Source organism: Perca fluviatilis, chromosome 17, assembly GCF_010015445.1.
Source record: "Perca fluviatilis chromosome 17, GENO_Pfluv_1.0, whole genome shotgun sequence".
In the NCBI taxonomy this organism is placed as follows: Eukaryota; Metazoa; Chordata; class Actinopteri; order Perciformes; family Percidae; genus Perca; species Perca fluviatilis.
The window spans coordinates 27,714,690-27,742,339 of record NC_053128.1 but is presented as its reverse complement, the minus strand read 5'-3'; the positions used below and the strand labels follow the sequence as shown (position 1 = coordinate 27,742,339).

Sequence of the window (27,650 nt, the reverse complement as noted above, 5' to 3'; positions counted from 1 at the left end):
TAGAAAAGAACAACTTGTAGAGAAGAAAAATTTATGATTTTCAAAAGCAGAAAAACATTTTTTGGTCTTACTTTCACAGTGAAAAGCAGAACCAAAAATGTGTACTTTTAACCTAAATGTGTGTATGCATGTGGAATCTGTAATCAGATGTTCATTAAAGCAATTATCTTCATCTTTCTGTAACCTCATTGTTTTTTTGATTCTACCACAACCAATCTTTTCTACACACTCACAAACGTCAATGGCTCCTGCAGATGTGTTTTTACATGTTTGAAAAGAATAATAACCACAGACTGAACACCATCTTATTTCACTCAAAATCTTATTTGCCCCTATTTGAGCCCATAATGAAGTACAGTATAATGCACAGAATAAACTAGCAGCTACCTTCAGTGTTTTGATGTGTGTGGCATCTGTAGATCTCACATAGAAACTCTTCATGAAGGGCTCAAACATCCCCTGTTTGGAGATAAAGCGTGTTATCAGACAACTTGTGTCAATGAATCAAGACACCATTATTGTTCTGCTGCTCACAAGCAGACTTACCTTCCTCTGAATGGACATCGTGGCAATATTCTGAAGCACAATGTACTGCACCTCTCTGTGCACAAAAGAAAGAAAACATATTCATACATCAACAACGTGGACGCAGAGATACAGGGGACTCTGTGTGGAAAGAAGATGGTTAGTCATTCATCACAGCTGACTCAAAAGAAAGCGGTATACATTTTTTTGCATTACCTGTGGCTTCTTAGTAGTCGAACCAGTGATTTGGTGACAATGTTGACTTCATGCTTAGGGGCCAAATGCCAATAGAGTTGAGCGACAGACATCACCACCTAAAACATACCAACACAGTCGGAACTTATTTTAATTTCTGCGCATTTTAATCCCTCTTAAAACATTTGATAGACTCTCTTCTAATGTCTTTGCTTCCTTTGTGTTGTTGCTTTTAATTTTCAACCAGTTTCTAGTATCTGCTTTGCTATATGTTACTTTTCCTTGATTTAATCTTTTTTTTTTTTTTAACAGGGCTCTAGCATTATTATTAATATTATTATCATTATCATTTTTATTACACCACCAACAGTACATTGCCACCTGTATACCCAACCTAAAATAAAATTCCTTGACATGCATTTCTTAGTGCTCTACAAAAGCACTCATGACTCAACTCTATAAAAGGTAATTTTTCAGCGGAGCTTTAAATAACAGGCGGACGTGTGTCCATCGTTGCAAACAGAATGAAAGGGTTCAGGCGTCTATGAAGATGGAGGATGTCACTGTGTTGTCGCGTGTAAAGACACAGCATGTCACATTTTAATCAACACTTTCATTTGGGAGCATTTTTCCTCCCACTGCTACACAGCGACAGAGACCTTGAGACTCCTGGGTGATGGAGATCTGCACTCACGTTGTCTTTTATATTATTTTTTTTTTATCTTGTGGGGTGCACTATGGCAGGTATAGAGTGTGTGTATTCTTATATTTTGTGCTGTGTGTCCAGGTGTGCGTGTTTTATTTGTGTAAGAAAAGGGATCCTGAAATGCATTTCTGCGCGTGTACGTCCGTACCGGGTTACAGCAGCACTAGTGCAGCTTCTATCTCTAAGACAAAAGGTGCGATACGAGCAGAGGCAGCACTCAAAACACCTTGATCGATGTTTATATCTCTCGACCGGTTAAAAAGCAGCACACGCATTTGCACACCCTACTCCTAATGGCTTGAAAATGGCTGTATATGTCTGTGTTTAAGTGTCCAGCTAACTCACAGCAGTGTTCCTGCTCTGCAGTAGAGGTTTGGTGTTCCTGAGCAGCAGCCTGTGATCGGGATCCATGATGTAAGGTTGGGCCTCCTTCTGGTCTTTTTTCTCCTCCGAGTCAGAGTCATAGAACGCCTTCTCATTGTTCTCATCGAACATGGCACCCTGAAACATAAACAACACAATACATGACACTTATCCATAATGTTTTTCAGTGGATTCAATGGCTTGAGCAAATTCAAAAGAAATTATTTTATATTAGGAGTGTTTCAAATATAGAAACAATGTTTTTCAGTGCCTCAAGAACAATCTCTTGACCTCTCTTGTACAGAGGAACCGTTACATGTTTCCAATTTCCAATATTATGAAATGTATAAAAGTAATACAGGAGTTTAACTCAAATGTTCTACAATCTACAATCCCTAAATTGTGAATACAAATACGGTTTCTCGCTCATTTTGCACATTTGTAGAATTATACTTTTAAAAAGGATAAGGCTGGTGTTATTCAATATATCTTACTTACTGTCAACAAATCCCATGAAATGACCAAAACCGACAGTGTGTTGGTCAGACTCTAAATACGTTTCATCTTCCCCAGTTTGTTTGTGACAGGAACATACAGTATAGTTTCATTTTCTTTAAAGGCTCAGCAACAGCTTGTCACTGTAGTTTTTAGCAAATGTTACCCAATCAGTATAGATTTGTTGGGGACTATTTTCAGTGGTGGATTAATAGAAATGGATTATGGAATATGAATTCATATTTATGAGTATTTGAGGCAACAATAGAGCTCTATGACACAGAAGAAGAAGCTATATGTGGCTTTGATCCACACACAATACTTGTTAGTGGATATATTCATCGTTGGATTTGGTTTTTTCCATAGGATTTGTTAAATCTTAAAGTATCGCCAGACTTGTCCTTTAAAATCAGACAGATGCGCTCATAAAACATGATTCATACAGAGAGAGCAAATTTCTAATTCCCAGATGAGAAGCGCTTTACTGTGAAAGGCTTTCACGTTGAATGTGTTGGGTAGGTCTCTTCCTCTGGTGCACATGAGCACAGAACATGATGGGTCTTTAGAATGACCAGGGATTGCTACCATGTCGCATGACAGCCTTCTTACTACCAAAGATGCTTACAAAATGAAACATAAGTAAGTATATGATTCCGATGTGGATCCCCATTGGTTTCAGTCCTCAGCACGATGAGTGCCTTACCTCCTTCCAGGGACTGGTGAACTGCGTCCTGGCGTAGCGCGTCAGCATGGAGATGATGACCACCTGGCCCCACTCCTCCACATCCACCAACAGGTTACACAGCTTTCTGTAGTTCTTATGGATCAAGTCAATGCGATCTGGACACACTTCCTCAAAAGCCATCACCACACTGCCGGCCACCAGCTACAGAAAAGAATAAAGGGAAGTAGAAGAAGAATGGAAGAGAGAGAAGCCAAGTCATGAGGGAAATGCTGATGTTTTATTATTCTTTTTTTCTGTCCAATATTAACATTCAAGTTAAGTTTGGCTGTTTTGTTAGACAAATTGAACAAATACTTTTTTTTTTTTTTTTTTTAAAGCTGTAAGAAAGACTCAAGAGAAATTAAAGACTGGTTAACAGATATGACCCTGGTCCAAAAAAAACACAATGCCAATTTACCACTTTGATTACAATACACACAGTTTAGCCTCTAAGTAGTTAGTTGATGATTAGAAGGAAAAGGTTTGATTTTAACGTTTTAACTCACTTATTTTGCACAACACTGTGAAAGAAATCCATCAATGTGTGTGTTACTCATATTACTTCCCTAAATTATATATTTTTTCTCAGGTACAAAACTCATTTGATGTTCAACTTAAGGAGAAAGCGAGGACAAGGAGGCTGCTGGCTCAATGACTGACTATGAGACTGAGTGAGTGACAGCGTATTAGTACGCAAATAGCATTATCACAGGCAGGCGAGGCTGAAGGAGGAGAGAAAGGGAGCAGAATCTAGTCTTCCCAATTAAAGCCTTCTGGCCCCCGGTGGCCCTGTGGGAACCCAGTACATTTACCCATCACTATTGTCATGAGCCTGCATTGATTGTGTGTGCGCAGGTGCGTGTGTGTGTGTGTGTGTGCACGGCTGCATCTCTGAGAAATCTGGACATCTTAAATGTGAATGATGATTAGCTTTTCTGACATTCAAAACACTAATACTGATGAATGGATCACTAGAAGATCAAACAACTACATTTCATGTTATTACACTGATGTATGAAGTTAGATTTATTGAGTGACCCACAGAAACTCTAGTTACTTTCGAGGAAAGACACTTGCAGGTAGATCAAGCGAGGGTAGTTACATGATAATTGTCCTAATCAAATAAACTTACAAACTGTAAACTGTAAATAAAGCTAGCAACAGTCTTGCATGAAAATGCATGTTATCATACGTAAAAGTAAACAGAGTTTTAGAGAGGTGTTGATTCAACTGTATGAACACTTTGGAGGCTGCTAAATTATGTTGCATCATACTGAGGTGTTTCTAATATTATGTCCAACCCATTTCTATCAATGAGGGCAGGCTAAATAACAGAAACACCTCTCTGTATAATGCAACACAGTTCAACAGCAGCACAAACTGCAGCCTCCAAACACCTCTCTAAAAAGTTCCAACAAAAACTGAACTATCATAAGCTTCATGAATGATTTGTTGTTGTGTTGAACGGCATACGTTTTAGTTACTGTGGGTGGACCTAATAAACTGGCATCTGAGTGTATAATGTCAGAGAGCCAAGACATCTCGACAGCTATTTATAATAAAAGTAAGTATCGCCTGAATTTGAGATTTGCAATAGTGTGCGCTGGCATGTCTCTGTATCAGTAGCATTTCTGTGATGACATATGCCTTCTTTATCTTTTTGATTTATCTACAGCAGGATAAATAATGTTTTAGGGAAGAACTAGTGCAATCTATCTTTGGAAAATAAACTGGATACAGTTTCTGTAAATATGTGGATTAATCTGAGAGAAACCAACTCGAGCAGAAAAATTGCTTTTTGTAATATTTGGTTTACAAGCAAGTTTAAAAGCATAATGGGTGTGTGTGACATTTTCTTCAATTTAAATTCATATATAATCACTTTACTGAGCAAGTTTACCTAATCTGTGTTAGAAAGCCATGTTCAATATTCTTTTCAATTGCTTCGAGTAAAAATGCTTAAATGCTAAATTCAGCCAAATTACACACAAAAAGCAGTAACTCAACCTCCACAGCAGACATTTTGACCTTAAAGATAGGTACAGTACAGACCAAAAGTTTGGACACACCTTCTCATTCAATGTGTTTCTTTATTTTCATGACTATTTACATTGTAGATTCTCACTGAAGGCATCAAAACTATGAATGAACACATATGGAATTATGTACTTAACAAAAAAGTGTGAAATAACTGAAAACATGTCTTATATTTTAGATTCTTCAAAGTAGCCACCCTTTGCTTTTTTTGATAACTCTGCAAACCCTTGGTGTTCTCTCAATGACCTTCATGAGGTAGTCACCTGAAATGGTTTTCACTTCACAGGTGTGCCTTGTCAGGGTTAATTAGTGGAATTTTTTCCCTTATTAATAAAAAAAGCAAAGGGTGGCTACTTTGAAGAATCTAAAATATAAAACATGTTTTCAGTTATTTCACACTTTTTTGTTAAGTACATAATTCCATATGTGTTCATTCATAGTTTTGATGCCTTCAGTGAGAATCTACAATTTAAATAGTCATGAAAATAAAAGGAAACGCATTTGAATGAGAAGGTGTGTCCAAACTTTTTGCCTGTACTGTACATTCCAGTAAAATGTTGGCAGAGCCACCACTAATGAAATATCATTAGTTATACCTGGACTTTTCCTGTAATGACAAGTCAAAATGCTGTGAAAAAGGTCCATTGGTACCTAGCAATTTAGGTGGTTTTGTTTGCATTTACCCGGGTTTTAAAGACATATGTCTCTGAGATTTCAGACCCCAACCCAATACAAAGGAGATAAATAGGACTAAAAGAAAATAGATCCAATGAAAACTGTTCACATTGACGTATAAACAAGACTTGTACATATCTATGTTAAAGTAGCTTCACAACAGCTTGAAGCACAGCTGGGCTTTTCAGTTAATATCTCTGCCAACATATTCTAGTATAGATAAACCTACTCAAAGCAGTCAATTAGAATATCTCTATATTCAGCATATATTGGTGTGCGTTTTCACTCCCCTGGTATTCTCCCAAGGCCTCTCCTGTCTCTAAGGCTATTACAGGCAGCTTCGTTTCTGAGCATGTGGATCCTGCTGCAAGGCTTTGTGCATTCTCTACCAACTTCCCCCATTAGACACAGCTCCAAGGTAAACTACATGCACCATCAACAAAACTGACACCCCAATCTATGGAGTTCATACACCTCCTCCCCCTCCTCGACCATATTATCTACCCTGCGTGACAAGCCGGTAATGGAAAAATCACACTAAGCAAATGGTTCTTCTAATAACAATAAATTTCCTATAAAATTATGAAGGGCCCAAACCGTTTCCTTGCATCTATTTTGCTATGAATTCTAATTAGGGTGCCAGAGAGGCAGAGAGTGCTGGGTCATCACGCCAGAGACAACGTGCGCCTTTTTGATTGATGGCCCGGTGTGGGGTCGGCCTATCCTCCCTTCGCTCGTTCCTCTCCTGCTCTCTTCCTCCTCCCTCCTTTTTCTCTTAAATTAATGGGCATCTCACCTAGCCCCTGATCATAGTACCCCATCCCTGCCCCTCCTTTCTGTTCTCATTTCAATTTTGCAGAAGGTGCAGGGGGTGGGGTGGTGGGAGGGATCGATCATTTATCTTGTAATGGCTGGATAATAGATCCATCACGGTAAAACAGCTGCACAAACCCCTATGTTGTCTCTGTCATCAGGCCTTCCCATTTTCTCTTTAAACCATCCTGCCTATAAGCAGACCCCCTGTGTGTCACAGCCATTTAACCAAACAGGCACATCTGTAAAGGTAAATGTCAGGATGACACAGACTGGAACAATAACCAAATGTTTCCTTCTTCTACAGGCAGCATAATGACATCAGCTACACAGCATTTACCTTAATGCATTTACCTTAATGAATTCACTTATTTGCAGTTAAATTGATTCATTAACAGTCAATATGGTAAAACGGTGTTACAAACCTAAAGAAGTCTATAACCTTAATAGAACAAGCACTATAGAAAATGATAATACACTTAATAGACAATTAAAAGTCACTACTACTCCCAATGTCAATTCAAAAGAACAATGTCATTTCAATAGAGCTGGAGGGATTATTCAGAGAGAAAATTTATTAATTCACAAAAATGGCAAAAACTCACTGACAACTTCTCAAATGTGAATATTTTACATTTCCCATCAGAATCGGGTTTATTGCCAAGTAGGCTTTCACAAACAAGGTACTTGCCTTGGTGTTTTGGTGCATAACGATAAACATAGTAAGAGAAAATAAAATATTAAAAGCAAGTACTGTAAGTGTCAAGAAAATGTACAATAAAATATGAAAAACTACATGTATATTTGTTTTAAAATGAATGAGCTGAGCAGTTTTGTGCAGGAATGTACCAAGATATTGACAAAGGAATGTGCAAAAGTTCACAGTATGAAGTGTAACCTCTAGCATCTTTTCATACCTGCTTGGTAAATGTGCACGTCTTGCAAACTTGACACTCCACATGGCTTTGTGTTAAAAATGTGTAGTCTCCAAACCCAAGCTGAGAATAACCCTCATGGCATCATCAGGGGTTACTCTCTCAGTCTTGACAAAACTCCTGCAGAGCTACAGAAGACATGCTTTCCCAGGCAGCGCGGAACTTCTCATGACTAGTAAACTGACCTTTATGTGTAAATTCTGTGATGTTCCCTTTTATGTTAAGCTACATGACAGCACTGATTCAACACCAGGGCATCCTTACATAGAATTAATCCAAGCAATAAAGAAACAGAAATAAAATGGCTCTAACATTACTGACGCTGACCATCATTGTGGGACTTTTAAATGCTACATGGTATCAGCCTAGCATCATAAAAATGCAGCGCTTGATAGATATTAAAGATTCACTATGTTTGGGTTTTTCACCATTCATCACCGACTGATTGTGCTCTTGCCTCTGTGTGATGACAGTGCCCTCTCTCCCTGTCCCCAGCCTCACAATGTGGGCTCCAACGGGGGAGAAGTCATCTGTCTTCGTTAGCGTCTGGGGCTAAATATGCTATGCATCTGGTACAGGGCTTTCCATCCCCCCTTGGTCTAAGCTGCTTTGTTTTGTTTGTATAATGATAGGTATACGCTATGAATACATAATTCCAAAAAACAGTGCATTCTGTAGCCAACGTCTACATATTTGAAATTGGCATTTAAACACCCTTAGGATTCACTGTGACCCCCCCTCAAATGAATGTGCTGCCTGCTGACTTCTAATGGGCTGCCTGCGTTGTGTCTGTGACTGGCCTAAACACAGAATCCAACTCATTTATGGTCCATTTTTGGTGGGGAGAAGAAGTTGGCCTTTGAGAAAATTAAGCTGACACTAGCATCAGTGCGAAAATTCCTTCCAAATGGACACTTAACAAGGAGCATCTGAAGATGTGTGGGTTTAAGTGGGTGTTAACAAACCATGGCATTGCCGAATGAGCTGTGGGATGGAGAGCTAAGAGGAGAATCGCTAGACTGGGGCGCCCTCCAGTGGTCTGCGTTCTCCAACATTAGGGAAATTAAAAGTGTATAGCACTCACTGCTCAGCCTGTACTTACTGTGCTTTTGTCTTTCAATAGTTTCTCTATCACTTCGATCAGCTGCTCTTTCTGGTCTGGATCCATGCTGAAGACAATCGAGAGAGACAAATTGTCAACTAAGGAATGGCAATTATTCACATAACATGAAAACTTGATGGACTTACAAATTAAATTATGTCTCCCTCTGTGTGCTCAGAATACGGAGGTGCCTGTGTGTGTCACAACAACTGTCAATGAGCATGTTGTATTTTCTGATCTAGACTGTGACAGACATTCACTGCCCCTAAATAACACTCAGTAGTTTAGTCTATAGAGAGCAATAAATACATATTTCGGACATTTGGGACTCATCATCATGTTGCGCAATAACTTACAGGTGTAGTGTTGCATGACTGCTCATTTTCACATCTGTACAATGTGTACATGCAACGGACTAGAGCTGCAACATCAATTAATCGATAAGTCGATCGGCATACTAATTATTTGCAACTATTTTGATAATCGATTACTCCTTTTACTCCTTTTTTAAAATAAATAAAATGTCAAAACATTTTCTAGTTAAAGCTTCTTAAATGTGAGGTTTTGCTGCTTTTATTTATCATATCTGATTGCAAATCAAATATTTTGGGGTTTTAGACTGTTTGATCAATGAAACAAACAATTTGATTACATCATCCTGTGCTTTGGAAAATTATAGCAGGCACCTTTAACCATTTTCTCTCATGTTACAGATAAAACGATGAATCGATAATGAAAATAATTGCTATTTGCAGCCTAGTCTCGCTTTGCCAGACCCTCCTCCAAAGCGCGCTAGAGGAGAGGAGGAGGAAAAAGTGCTCTTGTTTATTGGCATTTCTTTAAACCAATCACAATCGTATTGGGCGGTGCTAAGCACCGGAGAAAAGCCGCTGTGCCGCTGCAAAATAGGCTCGGAAGGAACTTGTTTTGGTGGAACAGATAGTCTATCAAGCTGTCTGGATTACCCTGCAGAGATCTGAGGAGCAGTTAACCATAGTCCTCAGAAATCCACCGGAGTTTAGAATGCCAACACAAAGGAAGCCCAAGGTAACGGATATCCGTTAACTAATGATATAGTTGCAGCCCTACCATGGTTTCTGTTCATTGTGGGAATGTGTAAGGTTTAATGTGTAAACTCATCTATTCAAGTTCAGTTTTACTACTTTGCTCATATTTTAAGACCTCATTCATTCTTTGATCCATGCCAGTCTTAGAAAGACTCACACTGATAAGAGCAAGATAACTGCAGGGCAAAACCCCTTATATCAATATTACCCAACATGTGTTGTATTAACTGCTAAGGAATGAGGCTGTAAGGAGAGCCAGTCAAGCTAACGAGTGCAGCTACTAGCTACTGGCTTTACCCAGTGATAGCTGCAGCTCCTGTTGCAGCCCAGGTATTTGCCTAAACAACAGAAACGACATCAGATTCACAGAACCGTACCTGTAGAGCTTCTGGATAGCATGGGCCGATGTCTTCCTGACATATGGGGACAGGTCAGCTGCAGCCTCCTTGATGGCCAGCATCATGATGGGGACAATTATGGGGACGCGGATACTAGACAAAACCCTCAGTGCGCTGCCCCGGATAAACTGGTTTGGGTCCTGCCACCGATATACAGGAATAAAACCCACTTGTGTCAGTGTGTAAAAGAACATATTCTACTTATTACTTTTACTGAATCTAAAGCGTTTAACAGAACATCGAGGTTGGACATGATATGCAGATATGTGTAGATTATGAACCACAACAAGACAACAACAAAAAAACACAGCATCTTAGCAATGAGAAGAAAAGGCACGAAAAGACAGCTTTTTACCATAGTTAGTAATAATGAAGAGAGAAAGACAGAGACAAGGAGTAGAGATGTTACCTTGAGGGCCCGCTGGAAGGTGCTGATGGATAGCAAAGCCAGGTCCTGCTGCTCTTCTGCATACCTCACCAGGTACACATATACAAGCTTCTTAAGCTGCAAAGGACAATTAAAACAAACAGCAATCAGTTGAAGCAGCTGTTAGTAGAAATGAATGCAGCACATTGGGAAAGCAGAGAGGAAGGCGCTGCATGTTTCCACATCTAAGACTGCAGCTATAAAAGGACTAAATAAACAATAATGTATGAAAGAACTTGGTGAGTCTTCTCTCAGCTAAATGTTTCTGCAGGAAATTCAAGTTTATTATTTCAAGGAGTGGGGAAAATAAAGTTGGTATAGAAGGTTTTCCTGTCTCGATATCACTAGCTGCAGACTCGCTCCAGTGTTGTTTCAGGCAGAGAGCGAGGTTATGTATTTTTGCTCTCTTTCAAAAATGACGATTGAATTATTTGACCCCCAACGTCTTCTGTTTTGGCTTCAACACATTTTCTTTCTCACAGGAAAGCCTGAGATAATATTTGTTTAGCTTTCTGAGTTTAACTAAATGCCAAAAAGGTTGATCGTTTGCTGATTTACATTAATCAGAAAGAAAAAAAAAGCTAAACTAACAGAGCTGATTTTGCCCATAATGCTGCAGGTTCATAAATAATGGAACTGGAATCAAAGTGGTTTTTAAAAGTTATGACTTACTTCAAGAACCATTTATAATTTCATTTAAGAACTGATTTTAGGTCGAGGTCAGGGGTAAGGTTACATTCCAGGTACAATCGCCAAGAGTTTAGTTAGTAATCAGCACCATGCTTTCTAATGCAGTGAGTATTGACCTGCAGCAGTGCACCACAGTTCTCAATCATCGTTCTGGTCATTACTGCTGGAATTAATGGCATTACTCATTATAAAAGGAGACACAACCCATCTGCCCTCAAGGATCTGGTTTCCCTGACCACAAAGCACATGACGGATTTCATTTTGAACCGCTAAGTAGGCGATTAAGGGCCCTACAATTTGCTCTGCATAAAATTAGATTTTATATATAATTTCTTTTTATTTTCTTGTCACTTGAATATGCACCTGAAAACATACACTAGCATGCCATGGCATGCATTCATGTATGATATGTGGTGTTAAAATAAAAGTGCAGCAATGATGAATGAAAATAAAGTGCACTGATATTAAATCCTGTCAATAACCTGCATGCTCTTGTGCGGTTTTTTAATTAGCAGGGATCAATGGCAGCTCACAGTGACAAGGTGAGAAGGGATGAGAGTGGGAACACGGGAAGAGGCCATTTTTCGTGAGATATACTGTAGGTGAGTGAAGTGTGGAAGAAACCGAAAGAGAGAGAGAGAGAGAGAAACAGAGAAACTCGTACTACCTTAGCAGCTGGTGTATACGAGGTGGGAGAGAGGAGACGTGACTGTGGGCTCTCTTCTGCCAATTACATCCGCCCACCTGCTCCCCTACCCCTGCCATGAGTTGCTTCGGCTGCATATCCTCGCACACAGCGCCGGGCTTAAGGCTCACATGCTGCCCCTCACGCTACCTGATTATTCTGCTGCCTCTAATCAATATTCACAGGCTCTGGGCATGGGAACCCCTCTCGAGCTGTTGCTTAGCGTTTGGTCATTCGCTGAATAGTCTGTGTGCACAAGTCTGCCATGATTTAGTGGAGTATTCACACAGACCCACAGTATCCTTATGCTGCATCAGTTTATGATTTGCAGTAATAAAGATAGTTGTTCTACTACTGATTGATAAGAGAAAATAATTTCTTTTTTTTTAAATATATTTAAAGAAACATTTCATCCGGTCACATTTGGATGGATCTGTGGAGCGGACATTATCACAACTGGAGTTACTGTTACAGACACTTGGTCTTATTTCATCACTGGTTTAAGTGATTAAATACTCTTGATTCCAATATTATGTTGTGATTTATCCAAGTCTTTTTGCATTTCCCAGAGTAACATTTATTTAAAGTAACAGTACTTTTTCTTGAATGTAACATTCTAATTGGGTTTTGTTTTTATTATATTTGACTTTTTGACCCATGTGCCATCCAGGACAAGGGAAAAGGAGGGGGGGTAGAAAATAGAAAATGTCCAGCGACAAGGGAAGGGGGATTTTAGGGACAGCTCTTCTTGGGCAGCAAATGACAGCTTTAAGCTATATGAACAGACAATTGTATTATGTATACTGTATATGATAAGTACAAATGTCTTATGCACGCAGGGTCTGATCACTGCATAAGGACACAGAATGACCTGATATATATATTCAGTCTACCCCTCTGTACTCACCCAATTAAAAATTAACATAAAAAATAAAAGTAGATAGGTAAACTGTATCAGATTTCCACTAATACTCAAATATATTTATTCATTTTTGTTTTGTTTTATAATGAGCCCATTTTTCTCTTACGCGTTTTTTTATTATAATTTTTTGGCCGTTTCCGCCTTTTATTTTGATAGGACAGCTAGGTGAGAAGGGGGAGAAGACATGCAGGAAATCGTCACAGGTCGGATTCGAACCCTGGACCTCTGCGTAGAGGCATGAACCTATATGTGTGCCTGCTCTACCCACTGAGCCAACACGGCCACCTCTTACGCTTTTTGTAATATATAAATTCAGATTATTTTATTCAGTTTGGGGTCCCCTGCTGGAGCTGTTGCCCCCACGACACAAACCCTGATAAGCGGATGACGATGGATGTATGATGCATGATCATTCAGCCACTTCTTTGAGTAAAACTTGTGGAATGCTGCAAGTTTGCGAATGTACGCAACTGAAATACACATACACTACAGTGAGTGTACAATATACGTGTCTTTGTTGACATTATGGGTGCAGACAGTGGAACATGTGATTGGTTAGAACTTTGCGTAACAAAGGCTTACCACGTGTTTATCTTTATTTATTGACTTTTTATTTAATGTCATTACTCTTATGTGATTATTTTTTCTTTTAAGTTTAAGATGGTCCGTTTAATGTTGTACAAAAACTTTATTAAATACAAACTAAATTAAGGGAAAGCTTTCAAACGAAGCCAATCCACATGAGCCTATTTTTCTTTATGAGGAAGTTCACTCTCTAACATCATGCAGAGTATCCACGTGCTGTGTCACACGGGAATGAAATGAATCATAACAGCTAACCATAGTAAAAATGACAACAGTAATGATGGTGTTTTTTCTGTTATATGTTTCTTAATACTGTCATACCTCGATGTTCTTACTCGCAACGTTCTTCACGACAGCAGGAAACAGCTCAGATGCATTTTTCCCTTTGGCAATCAGCTGAAAAAAGAAAAAAAAAAACACATCTTATCACTGATATTAAACTCAACAGCTAACTGAGAGAAGACACACACACGCAACAATGCTGTTTGTAATTTAAAAAGTATGTATGTGAATTCCCATGATGCACTCACCCCAACAACCCTTTTCATGGCTTCCAGTTTGAGCGAATCCTTGTTGCTCTCCAACATCTCTTTAAGGTCTTCATTCCTGAAGACAGAAAATAGTCTTATACTTATTATGGTCAACATTGTTAGCCGGCATAGAAGAGATGACTTGACTAATCAGTTTCAAGAGTTAAAGGTTGACCAAGGGTAGTGTGAAAGCTCCATGTATACAACATCTGTGTCAGCTTCACAGATTACAGAGTAAACATGCAAGGGTCAAAGTGGCTCCTATAGACCAAACACTTCTGGACATTATTTGGCCTATAAGAGCCAAGCAGCACACTGACAATGCACCCAAACAAACAGCAAGAATGTCATCTTTACCAATGCAACAGCAGCATCGCACCAATTTCTGCAAAGATTCCTGCACTAACGTGATATGACTATGGCTCATTTCTTGGCTAACAGGCATCGTCATTGTACAACTACACAGGTTGTTTGTTCCACGCTGAGGCCAAACACAGAGGGGGTAATGTCCAGATGGAAAACTAAATGTGGGATGGATGCAGATGGGCACCTTTCTGGGGATTCTATTGACAAGCATATTTTCGCCACTTTGTTCCAGACTGAAATATCTCAACGACTATTGGTCGAATTGCCGTGAAGTTATGTACAGACATTCGTGGTCTTCAGAGGATGAATCCTATTTACTTTGGTGGTCTCCTGACTTTTACCTAGCGCCATAATTAGGCCCGTCACAATATGCAATAAATCAATTAATCGCATGATAAATAAAAATGAGCTCGATCATTTTTAAATGGAAATTATCGCGTCCGGACAAATTTCCATTTTATTTATTGTTTTTGGTTGTGTTTGGTTTTTATTCAAGTGCATTTTTTGTTAGCAGAGACTGAGAGTCCATTTTATTTACTGTTTTTGGTTGTTTTGTTCATTTATTGTGGATATTTAAAATGTCTTCCAGTTCCAGTGTTAAATATTCTTTAGAAATAAAAGTTTATCAATCTTCGAAAAGGTGTACCTGCATTATTATTATGCCATTATCATTATATTAGAAGAAAATGGTCTCAGGACGACAATATTATCGTTTATCACAATAATTTCTGGGACAATTTATCGTCCAGCAAAATTTGTTATCGTGACAAGCCTAGCCATAATCAGGTCAACAAACTTTGGTTTACGACCAAATATCTGCAAAACTAATGGCATTCCAATCAGCTTGAGCTGTACTTTGTGTTAAGTGCAAGTGTTAACAAGCTAACACACTAAATTAACATGGCGACAATGGTAAACATTATATCTGCAAAACATCAGCATGTTGACGTTATCATTGTGAGCATGTTAGCATGCTGACTCAAAACAGTACAGTCTTATTTCATCACTGGTCTAAGGGACTAAATTGTCCAAAAGTCCAATATTACATTGTGATTCAATACAAAATCTATTAACCTTGCAGGGACACGTGCAACTTAAAAGTCTACACAACATGAGCTATCATTTTAAATTTTAAATTCATAGTATCTTTTTCAGGATTGCATTATACTTTTTTAAATACAGTAATCTGAATTCTGGTAAAATGATTTGCAACTATAGCAATCTTTTAGAAGGAACATTAAGAAACATGATTTTAAAGTTTGTTATATCCAAATGTATCTATTTTTTAAGTCACTGAACAGACAAACAACAAGAATCCGGCGGACCAATGTTATGAGGAAATAACCTGAAATAAGAGTAAAAAAAAAACAGTTTACTGTATGTCTCCATCAGAGTGCTGTGAGTGATCTTACTACAGTACCCGGCTTTGTGTGTCTCCTTGGGGTTACTCTTGGTGTGTGTCAGGGCCCGTTCTTCCTGACTGAGCTCAGACTTCAGAGTGAGCTGTAAGTTCTCCGCAGACACCAGCGCCATCCTCATGGCTCCCACTGCCTCAGAGCGCAAAGATGAGAAACCAACATCCATACCGGCTTTCCTCCACAGCAGTCCAAAAAACACTTCAACAACCAGTGCTCGTTCTGTGCGTGTGTGTGTGTGTGTGTGTGCGCCGTCTAAGGAACAAAGTCCACAAACCCAGCTGACTGTATTTTAAGTAACTCAAGAGTGAAACTGAGCTGTGGTAATTACTTTCCTTCAGGCTGTGTGCCCTGTTCTCTTGGCTCTATTTACAGATGTCTTCTTAACTCGTTCTTGTTCATAACTGTCAAAGCTGTGGAGAGTGGAAAAAAGCACAGGCTTCACTGGCTTTGTGCCGGTCATTCACTACTCCCTTCCTCTTCTCTTGGGCAAAAAAGTCACAAGATGCCTCATCAGCTCTGCTTATGGCAAGTCATACTCATGCTTAAGGGTAGTGCCTGCTCACTCGGGTGGGACCGCTCTCCTTGTAGTCCACTGTCCACAGTCTGCTGTAGCCCACGTTCCTTCGGACACCAACTGCTGGTCAGCTGTGGTCGCTTGTTAATTTCTTACTCTCTCTTATACATGTAAATTTTCCTCTGGGAACTAGGCTATCTTACCTGCCTCCTGGCTTTGCATGCTACTCTGTCTCTTTGTGCCTGTAGTCACTTCCCTCTAGGGGAAAAAGGAGGGCCTTATCTACACTGGTGGGTAAACACTGTGCTACTTTTCATCACCTCCACTGCACAATAATCCACTTTAGCTTGACGCCGCTGAGAGCACATACTGTACGCTGCCAATAGGACAGGCCTACATCAAAGATAACGTTGAATGTCAGGAAATACCCTTTAAGATGTGAATGTTGCAAAAGGATTTTAGAGGGTGCAGAATGTGCTTCTTACCCCTTTCTTTGGGAAGAAGTTGCTAACATAACCAACGACTATTCTAGTCACTTTGACAAGCTAATAAATAAATCACACAAACAATTGTGTCTAATATGTGTCTACAGAAGCTGAAAATGACCCCATGAGAGTAGTGAGAGAGAACCAAAACAGCACAGCTCAGGGCAGGAAAACATCTAATGACATCTTAAATAAGTATTCCTTATTTGTATGGTATGCAGGTTTTTCTTTTCTAAAGTTTAATATACTAAATCAGAAATACTTTGAGTGCAAAACAAAGTGAAAAGAATCTCCAAGTTAGCCACACAACTAAATCACTCTCAATCTTTCCAGGCTCCAAAAAGCCAAATGTCTGCATCACTTTGGGCTGGATATGAGCTCTTTTCCTCTTTTCTGTTCAATGATGAGTTTTATAATAATATCCTTTACCCATGGCAGTTACTCAATCAATGTTTATTACAAATGTGCCACATGTGTATCTATCTCATTTAATGCCATGATGTTATATGTTATAAGACAAAACAAATTTGATTTAATGATCATTATTTCAGCTCTTGTATTTCAACACAATTTTGGCTTGAAAGATTCTTTACAAGAACCTTTATTGTTGTTTATGCACGCAAATGTATCCATTAAGAAGGGTAGGCATTTTTCTGGAAAAGGTCCTCAGCCCATCTCTTCATCCATTAACCTGTACGAGTACTAGTCATCAACTTCCATCAACCATCCATGTAGATGTCAGCTATATTAGCCAGCAGTTACTTTGGTCTCATCACCATCTCATCTTTTGGACTTTAGTAAAAACAAAAATTCCATCTTTAGTATATTTAAATAAAATGCTGAATCCATCTTGCACTGGCACTACTCTACAGATCATTGCCAATAAAAAAGGTCAGAGGGAAGAGGAAGTTTAGGTAGTTGAACAAACATGTGCCTGAGTGAAAATAACACATTGGATCAACTAGTTTGTATGGCTCAGAATTAATTTGACTAATGACTAAAGGAAACTCTGGTTAATATAGTTAACTAACTTTCAAAGAAGGCACAGAAAAATGATGTGGTCTGAACATTCGACTGTATTGCACTGTTCATTAACAAATGAATGAAGGAAGGAATGCAGTCACATTCTTTGCCCCATTTAAATCAATGGATCATACTTAAATAAAATAAAATACACCCCCCCTTCCAAATTTCCTTTCCAAAGTTACTCTCTGTAACTACCAAAACAATCTCAAAACAGGATCCATTTAGAAACTTGGAGCTGGAGCTTTTTAATTGTTCAAAATTCTTTTTTTCTGAGTACTTTAAGGACTACTCATCCATGTTGGATTCAAAGTTGGGATTCAAAGTTCATCCTGGATTTGAAACAGTAGTTGACAAAACAAGCAGGCTCTTCTGCAACTTTTGATAAATCAAAACTAACAGATGCATCGTCTAAGAAGTAGAGCATGTTTACGATAAAGTCGGGCCTTTATAAAACTCAGACAACAAAAACGGTATGCTTGTTTATGTCAGAAAAGGAATAACTCACACAGACCTCCTAAATCATCTCAAATTACAATGGTGTAGCTGTGGTTTGACCAAGCATGCCAAGAAGCCTGGGAAAATATGCAAGTTCCTGTTAAAATATTTTGGAATCACCTCTTCGCCAGTTTGCCAAAGGGAAGGTTTGGCAGTGATGGTGAGCAAGCAGAAAAAAGGATTGTAAATAAGATAAAGCACATGCAGGAAAATAAACTTTTCATGGGTTGGGATACTTCAAAAAGGTTTTAGCAAATTACACCATAACAATTGGCACATTCTTGCAATATCTAAATGTATCTATAATTTATTTATATAAAGATTTTTGCAGTGCCTCTTGGTTAAAATACAGTACGACTGCTTTCTACTTGGAGAATGAGAGCCAAATGTGCCCTGGACAGGACACTATCAACAAATAGGCCAACATAAATATAGATAATAACCCTCTTCTGAAAATAAAGTTAAAGATCCATAATCCTAGATTTTAATGCAGCTCAAATACAACTGCTAATACAAAAAATAAATACAACCAAACCGCTCAGCCACAGTGAAATATCTCTTTAGTCACAGATAATAAATTAGGCACATGTTTATATGCCTGGCACAGAGCTTTCAGTCAGTAAGAAGAGGCCTATAAGTCTACAGAACAATGCAGGAATGTTGCCCTTCACATGTGACAACATTCAGGAATTTTCAAATAACAAAAACTTGATTAAACTTTAGCAGAACAGGCTCTCAATCCTAAACTGGAAACAAGTTGAGGCTAACTTCATTTAACTAAATATCCAACATGCATGCTGAGGATTGTATGGGATACAAGTATTTGTACAGGCCCATCTTGGGATGTACAGTCTTGGGCATTGTGGATTGTGTCAGACAGACGTGCAAACCGAAGCATCATGTCCTTGTCTTTTCTTTCTGGTCTTCCCAGTTTGGCCTAGATGCAGAAAAAACATATGACCTAGCCTTGCCTAACTGGGTAGATGGTCATGTGAGACAGCTTAATAGGATACTTAGCAACATTTAACACTTTGGCAAAAGAATATCATCAAAATACCATGATGACAAAATCCTGCCGGAGGGAATAATAGAACTAAATGAGCAGCTGTGGTGTTACCTCACAAAAATGTTTGCCCGATTTCAGGACATTTAGTAACATTTCTTGTTGGAATTAACACATAAAAGCCTTTATTTTATGTTATAAAAAAAACTGACCGGGGAGCTAAAATCTACACATGTGGAGCTGGTGTGTTGTGTAGCTTCTTCTCACCCACTTAGTGAGCATTAAACCAGTGTAGATAAGCTCCATAATCACTGATTTTACAAGAAATTACAACATGCAGTGGATGATTCCACTGATGGTTGGCTGCCCTCTAGTGGCAGGTTTCTGAGATAAAACTCAAAACATGCTGACAATCCAGTTTCAGTTTTATAGAAGTGAAAGGTTGATTAAACATGGTTGACAAGCTGATGTATAAAGTAACCGTGACATGAAGTTAGCATAGAAACTAGTAAACTTCTTCTTCTCTAAGGCATTTGACAGTTTCCCCTGAATGGCTATATCATAAACTAATTTGGTGTATTAGGTCCAAAGGGTCTCACGTTTTGACAAATGCTAGTGGCTTAAACTCTGAATATATGTAAACTACAGTACAGATCACTCTTTTCCTTAATCCTTCCACACCCGGGTAAGGTAATAAAGCACAGATAGTCACTTGGCTAAGCATTTAACACAGGTGGTTTACAGACTGATTTAAACAGGCCTTATGCTCCTTTATATAAAAGCCTATAAAACAAATCTCTAAGTCAAACCAAAGACATTTTGCTTTCAAAATTCAATCCCGCTATTACATAGCCATCAAAAAAATCCTCTCTCTCACCTGAGCAATTTCGTGTGAATGTATTAAAATGTCAAGTTTTGTCACAGAATTTGAATTCATCGAATTACTCCCTGTGTATTACGTACAACGTGATACTGAACATAAATAAACCACTGGTCACCTGGCTGTAGATCCACAACAGTAGTCTGTCTGCATATAACTGCTAAACAGCGTTAGAGCACTTAATGTCATCAATACATCATTCATTTTATGCTGAAGATGAAACACACCCTCATATACTAAAAGGCCTAGATAAGTCAGCAAGATAAGTCATGTATTTGTAAGTCAAATTCCCCTGCAGGCTGAGATGTAGATTATATATTCCATATAGTAACAACATGGTGGCTCATTTGATGCTGGTTCAAACCACAGCATAATGATATATGAAATAAAGTGCACAAGGGTTTTGGTAATAGGCTGTTTTCAATATTGTGGGGTAAAATTAAATTTGATTGTCAATATGTGGATTGACAGAAATTTGACCTCTGAAAAAAAGAAAGTAAGACTCTCACTCATTCATAAAAGCTCACTTTGCAGTGTTGGCCTGCTCTGCAGCATCTGCTCAACACCTTCATTCTCCAAAGGGACACTTTCTGTTTGCTTATTAATAATACTGTACATAAATGTGAGGGCCATTCAATCTGAAGACTTAGTATCATTTCTGCTAACTCTCTGAAAATAATCCCTACTGTAAATGTTGTATGAAGCACTCTGTAAACTGATTACAGACTCACTGAACTGGTCAAAGATTTGTTCACTGAAGCCGATCGAGAAGACTATACTCAGTCATTGTTGTTTTGATTAAGTTAGAACATCAATTCATAAAAGCCAGAGCCAAAGTGCTGCATAAACATTTTCAAACAATACTATAATAAAATGGTTAAAGCTAAATTGAAACCCAACATGCACAACTTTCACAATCAAATCTTCAGACCTTCATTGTCTCCAACAACATTCATAAATCACTGGCAACAACACACACATATACATTATATATATATATATATATATATATATATATATATATATATATATATATATATACACACACACACATATATACACACACACACACACTAGAGAAATCAAGAGTGCATAAGCCTACTCCTAAAATAGTCCATTTCGCCTTATATTTTCCAGGCAAATGTAAACACATGAATATTAACAAGTATTCCAGTTTTTGATCACCTGGACACCAGAATGTTTCAGGGATTTGCAGAGTCATTTCTTGGCGAATTGACACTTTAAATCACATTATAGTTTGTGCAGTACAAAGGACTCAATTCCCACTTCAAATCACACGACTTATACAAACCTGTTTTGCTCCTGAATATTATGAGCCAACCATGCCAACCTCAATGGAGGAAGACTACCAGTTCTCAACAGTGCAATTTAGGATATTTGGCATCAAAATAAACAAGACAAAGCAAGTATATTTCTGTCTGTACCTGTATTCTGTAGTGGGCTACCTTGTGAATAGCTGCGTTGTATACACAGGAGTAAAACAGAACAAAACAGCATAGAAAACGCCCCAGAAAGCCATCTAAAACACGGACAATTCGGACAGTTCTTCTGACAGTTTATGTGCAATGGCAAACAGCTAACAGTCAGTCGCCATCACTGCCTAGCTTGTTGATGCTGCTGGCTTCTTTTCAAGTCAGCTACACTGGAAGTTAACCGCACAAAGTTCACCATAACCGTCTAACTTTACCACATATAAACAACACTGGCTGCAGACGGAACACATGCTAAGCTAGCTTACTTTTTAAAGTCAGCGCTGAAAAGTCCAAAGGCAGCCCCGGCGGTGCTGGAGGTGGTCGGGGTGCTCTCCAGCCCCGCTTCCACTGCAGCCTCCGCTCCTCCTTGGTCATTGTACGAGACGGTCGTCGACATGCTCAACGTTTAAACGAGTGCCACGAGAAGTAAATGTATATTCTGCTCCTCTTCCGGCTTTTAAGCTGCTCATAAAAGTAAGGAAATGTTAGTGTAATTAGTGTAACGTAGCGTATAAAGTTCCTGCAAAGACAAACTTCCCCGAGATTTCACCCAACTTTTTTTTTTACACGCAGTAGCGGAAGTGTGAGCTGGACAAGTTGGTGTCACATGACAGGGCTTCAGCTGCGAAGGCCACATAGATATAAAATATCTAGACAATGATCGTTTGCTAGAGGATTAGTGCCTGTAACTGACGTCCGGTTTAGTATGTCTAGTTCTATGTTCAAAACGCCCTAGAGCCTTAGTGTTGCCAAGGTAACAACGGCACACTGGTTCTTATCAGAAAAGAAGAAAGTGAACAAAAATTGCGTACTCTTCTAACGTGTAACAGATAAAATAACCGAATAATAATAAAGTACAGTAAATAAAGTGAAGTACAATTATACACAGTGCAGAAATTCTATGTTACAAGTAAAAATCATGCATTCAAAATTGTACTGGAGTAAAAGTACAAAAGTATTAAAGGTATTAAAATATACTTGAAGTACGCTACCAAAAGTAAAACTACTCATTATGCAAAATGATCCATTTCAGAATAATATATATTATATTATTGGATGCATTAATGTGTACATCTCTTCAACATTTGAAAAGAAAACACTTTTTTTTCAACACCTTTATTGTAAACATTTCAGACACAAACTCAATGTAATGATCCAAAGAAACAAGAAAACAAGAAACTGACCTTAAATAAATACAATATCTTTAATAAAAAAGTAAAATGGGGATAAATAGACTTCAATAATACAGAGTTACAAGAAGAGACAAAAAACATACACTATTATTTTATAAAGAGTTACTGTACAGTTCGACAGTTTTGTTAGTATTTTTAGTGTTTATAAGTTTGAGAGTCTTTAAAAGTCCTAGCTAATGTACTTTTGTAAGTAAAATTTACCAAATGTAAGTAATACGATTACAATGAATTCAATGTTATATTTCTCATGTTCAAAATATAAAATTATATTTTTACAGTCAATTTTGATATTATGATTAGTTTTACACAATATATAAATGTGTCATTCGAGTCCAAGAAAAAACATTTTCCAGGAGACTTTCAATGTGACGTGACGTTTCTTTACTTCCGCTTGACATATCCTTTGTGTCGCCTGTGATCCGCTGCTGGTGACCAATCTTTCACCGCGGTAGTATCTCTGGAAACAGTCAACACTGTCTTGACTTCACCTCCTATCGTGTGTCATCTCTTGCTTCTGCCTCAAAGCGAGTCGGGTTTTTTGGAAGTAGCTAGCTTTCTAACTTTGCTTATAATTATTAGTTTTGAGACAACATTTTAACGGAAAATCATCCTTATAGGACAATGTCAGATTTCGACAGAAACCCGTTCGCGGACCCGGAGATCAGCAACCCATTTCAGGTAAACGTTAGCTAGCTACGTTAGCCACATTAGCATTAGCTTCTGCATTATTTCACATTGATAACAACGTTACTAAGCCAGGCAAGCCAGGCACGTATTGTTGTGCTAAGCAGCTGTGATGAAGCTACTTGAGTTTAATACTAGTAAAAGCAGCAATTAGCGAAACATGAATTCACTTGTTTACAGGCTTTAGTTACAGTGGGTCAATCAGAAATGGTACACTTTGGAACACTCTGGTGTGACATGTAAAGGGACCAGGCAGTGTTGTGTTAGCTAGCTTGATGTCTTGTGCTAGCGTTCCTTGTGATACAACAGGTGTTATTTCTGATTCAGCAGGGAGTATGTTGTTTTATTCATACCCTGTCAAGATACCCTTTATGATACCCTATCTGCACCCTCAGTTTTAACTTTCCACCTGTCTTTCCCCCCTCCCCTCCTTTTATAGACATTTTTAAAGGGAACATGCACATATGTGTTGCACTAAACTGCTGTTCAAATGTTGTTCATGTTTTCATGCTTGTTTGATTTAATTGGACATCACATTGATTTTCTATTAGATTAGATCCCAATAATGGATGATAACAATAACTCAACCTGAGTTGCAGGATTTGAATCATGATTCTTGCATAGATACAATTTAAATAGGCACAAGAATTTGAGTCGTTTGTTTGTCCCAAAACAGAGAAGTAAATGAGGACATAACAAACTTCTTTTTCTCTGCCATGCCTTCATTATGCTGTCCGCTTTATTCAGGCATTGAACTATAGGCAGCCTTCTGGTAACAGTGTCTTGTCATGGTGAAAACATGCGTTTCATCATGTGCTCTTCAGTGCCTCCTCCCTCAGCAAGCCTGTCATGGTGTTCATGTCAGGTTAACCCTTGTGTTGTTTTTTTCAGACGTTTTTGTAATTTATTACCACGTTTTTGTAACTTTTCCTGATGTTTTGGTCGATTTTTTTTTTCTCTGTGCTTTTTGTTGTTTTTCCCTACTTTATAAAAGCTTATCCTGACATTTTTGTCACTTTAAAAAAAAAATAATAATACTGGAGCTGCAACGATGAGTCAATTAAACGAATAATCCAAAGTAAATTATTTGGAAACTATTTTGTATAATTGACTAATCATATAGTAATCATATAATAAGTACTTTTTAAAGGAAAAATACCAATCATTTGATGGTTCCAGGTAGAGCTGGGCAATATATCGATATTATATCGATATCGTGATATGAGACTAGATATAGTCTTAGATTTTGGATATCGTGATATGACATAAGTGGTGTCTTTTCCTGTTTTTAAAGGCTGCATTACAGTAAAGTGATGTCATTTTCTGAACTTACCAGACTGTTGTTAACTGTTCTATTATTTGCCTTTAGCCACTTAGTCATTATATCCACATTACTGATGATTATTTATCACAAATCTCATTGTGTAAATATTTTGTGAAAGCACCAATAGTCAACACTACAATATTGTTGCGGTATCGAGGTATTTGGTCAAAAATATTGTGATATTTGATTTTCTCCATATCGCCCAGCCCTAGTTCCAGGTTCACAACTTTTCTTGGTCTAACTATTACATGATAATACATTGAATAGTTTGGGGGGTTTGGGACTGAATGACGGCACCTTGTGCTCTAGGATATTGTGATGGGCAATTTTGACTTTTCTTCTGATGTTTTATAGACCAAATGATTAATCAATAATAAAATAGTAATTTGTTGCAGCCCTATTGTTTTAGATTACCCACGTGGTCTGTAACATGTTGATGTCCTTCATAAGTTGCCGGAACTGATTAAAAAGATTGTCTACCTCACCAAACAGAACAAAGTAGGCCTGTTCATTTTTTTTTAAATATGTGATACAAGGAAAAGCAAAAGTCTTCACATTTCTAAAGCTGTAATCAGCACATCCGTTTGTTTGTTATACAAATTAATAAAATGAATAGTCAGGGGATCAGCCAATTCAGGTTCTGGTGATTGAATAAGTATATCGTGGTTAAAACATCATGGCACAGATATTCCTGTGCATGAGTACATGGCTACAATACAGGATTTCTCCCATTTTAGAGGCTGTAATGTTTCGCAGGAAAGGCATTCCACCATCTTGCTCTCTCAGTGTGTGACGGTGGAAGATGCTGACGGCACAGTTTGACTGTACAGACGCATGGAAAGTAAATCATTCATGGGGCCTCATTAACATACTGACATGACTAGTGAACCCCTGCTGCTCTGCCAATTTTCTGTCATTTTTTGGCTCACACTCTCTTTTTCTTCGCCTGGGGAGAAATGGAGCTTTGTCCCCCTTCTCTGAGCTATCTTCAATACTTCATGAAATCATATGTTGCTGTCATGGCGACATGTGGTGCTAGGATACCCGCTGGGTCCTTTTGCTGCTAAATCTTTATCACTCCCACTCATGCATAGATTGTTCATTCCATTTTTGCCTATTTCTCTGGATGTGGGCTTATTACACAAATGAAGCTCCCGTGTCAGTTAATGAAATCACAGAAGGAAGCATAGATGTCACATTGTGTCGTTTTAGCAGCTTAATTAGGTGGTAGAGATCGCACAGAGAATGGACCCCAACTGGGTTTCCCCCTGCTGCCCCAGCGGTGTGTTACCGTCAAATACAGTACAGTAGGCAAAGCGCTGAAGTCTTAGATAAAGTGTCATCAGCTAGAGGGACTTCTGCACCTGCTTATGCAGCACAACGCCTGTTTTATTTCCAGCTACATAAGGGCCATGACAGATACAACCTTAGTCCTTGACGTTCCACTTCCGGGATTGCTCCGTTGCCAACGGAAATTCCGCCCGATTTCACTCATTTAGGCCGGATATCCGTTACCTTGGGCTTTCTTTGTCTTGGCATTTTAAACTCCGGTGGATTTGTGAGGACTATGGTTAACTGCTCCTCAGATCTCTGCAGGGTAAATCCAGACAGCTAGCTAGACTATCTGTCCAAGCTGAGTTTTCTGTTGCACGACTAAAACAACTTTTGAACGTACACACGTTCCACCAAAACAAGTTCCTTCCCGAGGCTATTTTGCAGCGGCACCGCAGCTTTTCCCGGTGCTTAGCACCGCCCATGACGATTGTGATTGGTTTGAAGAAATGGCAATAAACCAGAGCACGTTTTTTTCCCCATCCCGGAATGCTGTGTGGACTAGCCAGACCCTCCTCCACAGCGCTGTAATACAACGAGACTAATACAACCATAACTATGAAATTAGTTTTCACACAGGCAGTTGGCAACAGGTGGATTATTGGAGTTGTACTAGGGCTGTGCAGTTAATCAAAGTTTTGATCGCGATGTGGCCGGGTTACTTCAGTGGGTAGAGCAGGCGCACATATACTTGGAGGTTTATGCCTCGACGCAGAGGTCCAGTGTTGGAATCCAACCTGTGACGATTTCCTGCATGACCTCTCTCTCTCTCTCTCTCTCTCTCTCTCTCTCTCTCTCTCTCTCTCTCTCTCTCTCTCTCTCTCTCTCTCTCTCTCCCTTTCTCACCTAGCTGTCCTATCAAATAAAGGCGGAAAAGCCCCAAAAAGTTTTGATCGCGATTACGATTTCAGCTCTTAATGATCCCAAAACAGAATAATCGATTTTGCACATTACGTTTTGCAACTTAAATGCTTCTTTTGTCCTGTGTTCTGAATGGGGGGGGGGAGTTCAAATGGGAAAAGTATTATGTTGATTTGTGTAACTTTTTTAAGTTCAGTAATTGCAACATCTTTCCAAAAGTCATTGAGTAATCGTGTTAAATAATCGCCAATGACCAAAAGTGATTATGATTTTTATTTTTTTTTTCTCATAATCGAGCAGCCCTAATTTGTACCTTTTTGTAACTATAGAGTTCAAGGTGAAAACTTGGTGAATATGCATGTGAGCGTTTGGCTGTGTGCAATAGGGCGACATTAAACTTTAAACACAACATATCCTGAAAAATGTATGACCCTGGTCTGGTGACAAGTGTGTGTGTGTGTGTGTGTGTGTTAGCAGAGGAAGAGATGCTCCCAGAAACTTAAGAATCAGGGAGACAGCGAGAGGACTGCACTGAGACTGGAGAAGGATAGCACTGCAGGAGTACGCAGATTGGATGTTGATCTTGAGCAGCAATTTGAATGAAACTAGTGCATGACTGACAGCAGCTGATGGTAAGCTTATTAATAAAAAGAAACGTTTGATAATGTTGCTTAACTGATGCCTGATGCAGAAGTATGAATT

At 38.7% G+C, this 27,650-nt stretch overlaps 2 protein-coding genes across 4 annotated transcripts in view; one reads left to right on the top strand and one right to left on the bottom strand.

The window, feature by feature from the left end:
• Positions 1-22,143, bottom strand: part of ap3b1a (adaptor related protein complex 3 subunit beta 1a) — a 63,810-nt gene extending 41,667 nt beyond the window's left edge. The window contains exons 1-11 of one of the 2 annotated variants that reach the window (XM_039779591.1): positions 21,821-22,143; positions 13,875-13,950; positions 13,666-13,740; positions 10,445-10,540; positions 10,015-10,175; positions 8,571-8,637; positions 2,988-3,170; positions 1,772-1,927; positions 742-839; positions 547-601; positions 388-459 (exon numbers count right to left, since the gene is read on the bottom strand). In XM_039779591.1, the coding sequence (XP_039635525.1) occupies positions 388-459; positions 547-601; positions 742-839; positions 1,772-1,927; positions 2,988-3,170; positions 8,571-8,637; positions 10,015-10,175; positions 10,445-10,540; positions 13,666-13,740; positions 13,875-13,950; positions 21,821-21,951 (1,170 nt within the window). In that variant the 5' untranslated portion in view covers positions 21,952-22,143. Of the gene's footprint in view, positions 1-387; positions 460-546; positions 602-741; positions 840-1,771; positions 1,928-2,987; positions 3,171-8,570; positions 8,638-10,014; positions 10,176-10,444; positions 10,541-13,665; positions 13,741-13,874; positions 13,951-15,660; positions 16,404-21,820 lie in introns of those variants that run through there. The other variant, XM_039779590.1, reaches the window with a different exon arrangement.
• A 1,016-nt stretch (positions 22,144-23,159) lies between these two features.
• Positions 23,160-27,650, top strand: part of LOC120545358 (secretory carrier-associated membrane protein 1-like) — a 16,352-nt gene continuing 11,861 nt past the window's right edge. The window contains exons 1-2 of one of the 2 annotated variants that reach the window (XM_039779588.1): positions 23,160-23,425; positions 27,423-27,580. In XM_039779588.1, the coding sequence (XP_039635522.1) occupies positions 27,578-27,580 (3 nt within the window). In that variant the 5' untranslated portion in view covers positions 23,160-23,425; positions 27,423-27,577. The remainder of the gene's footprint in view (positions 23,426-27,422; positions 27,581-27,650) is intronic. The other variant, XM_039779587.1, reaches the window with a different exon arrangement.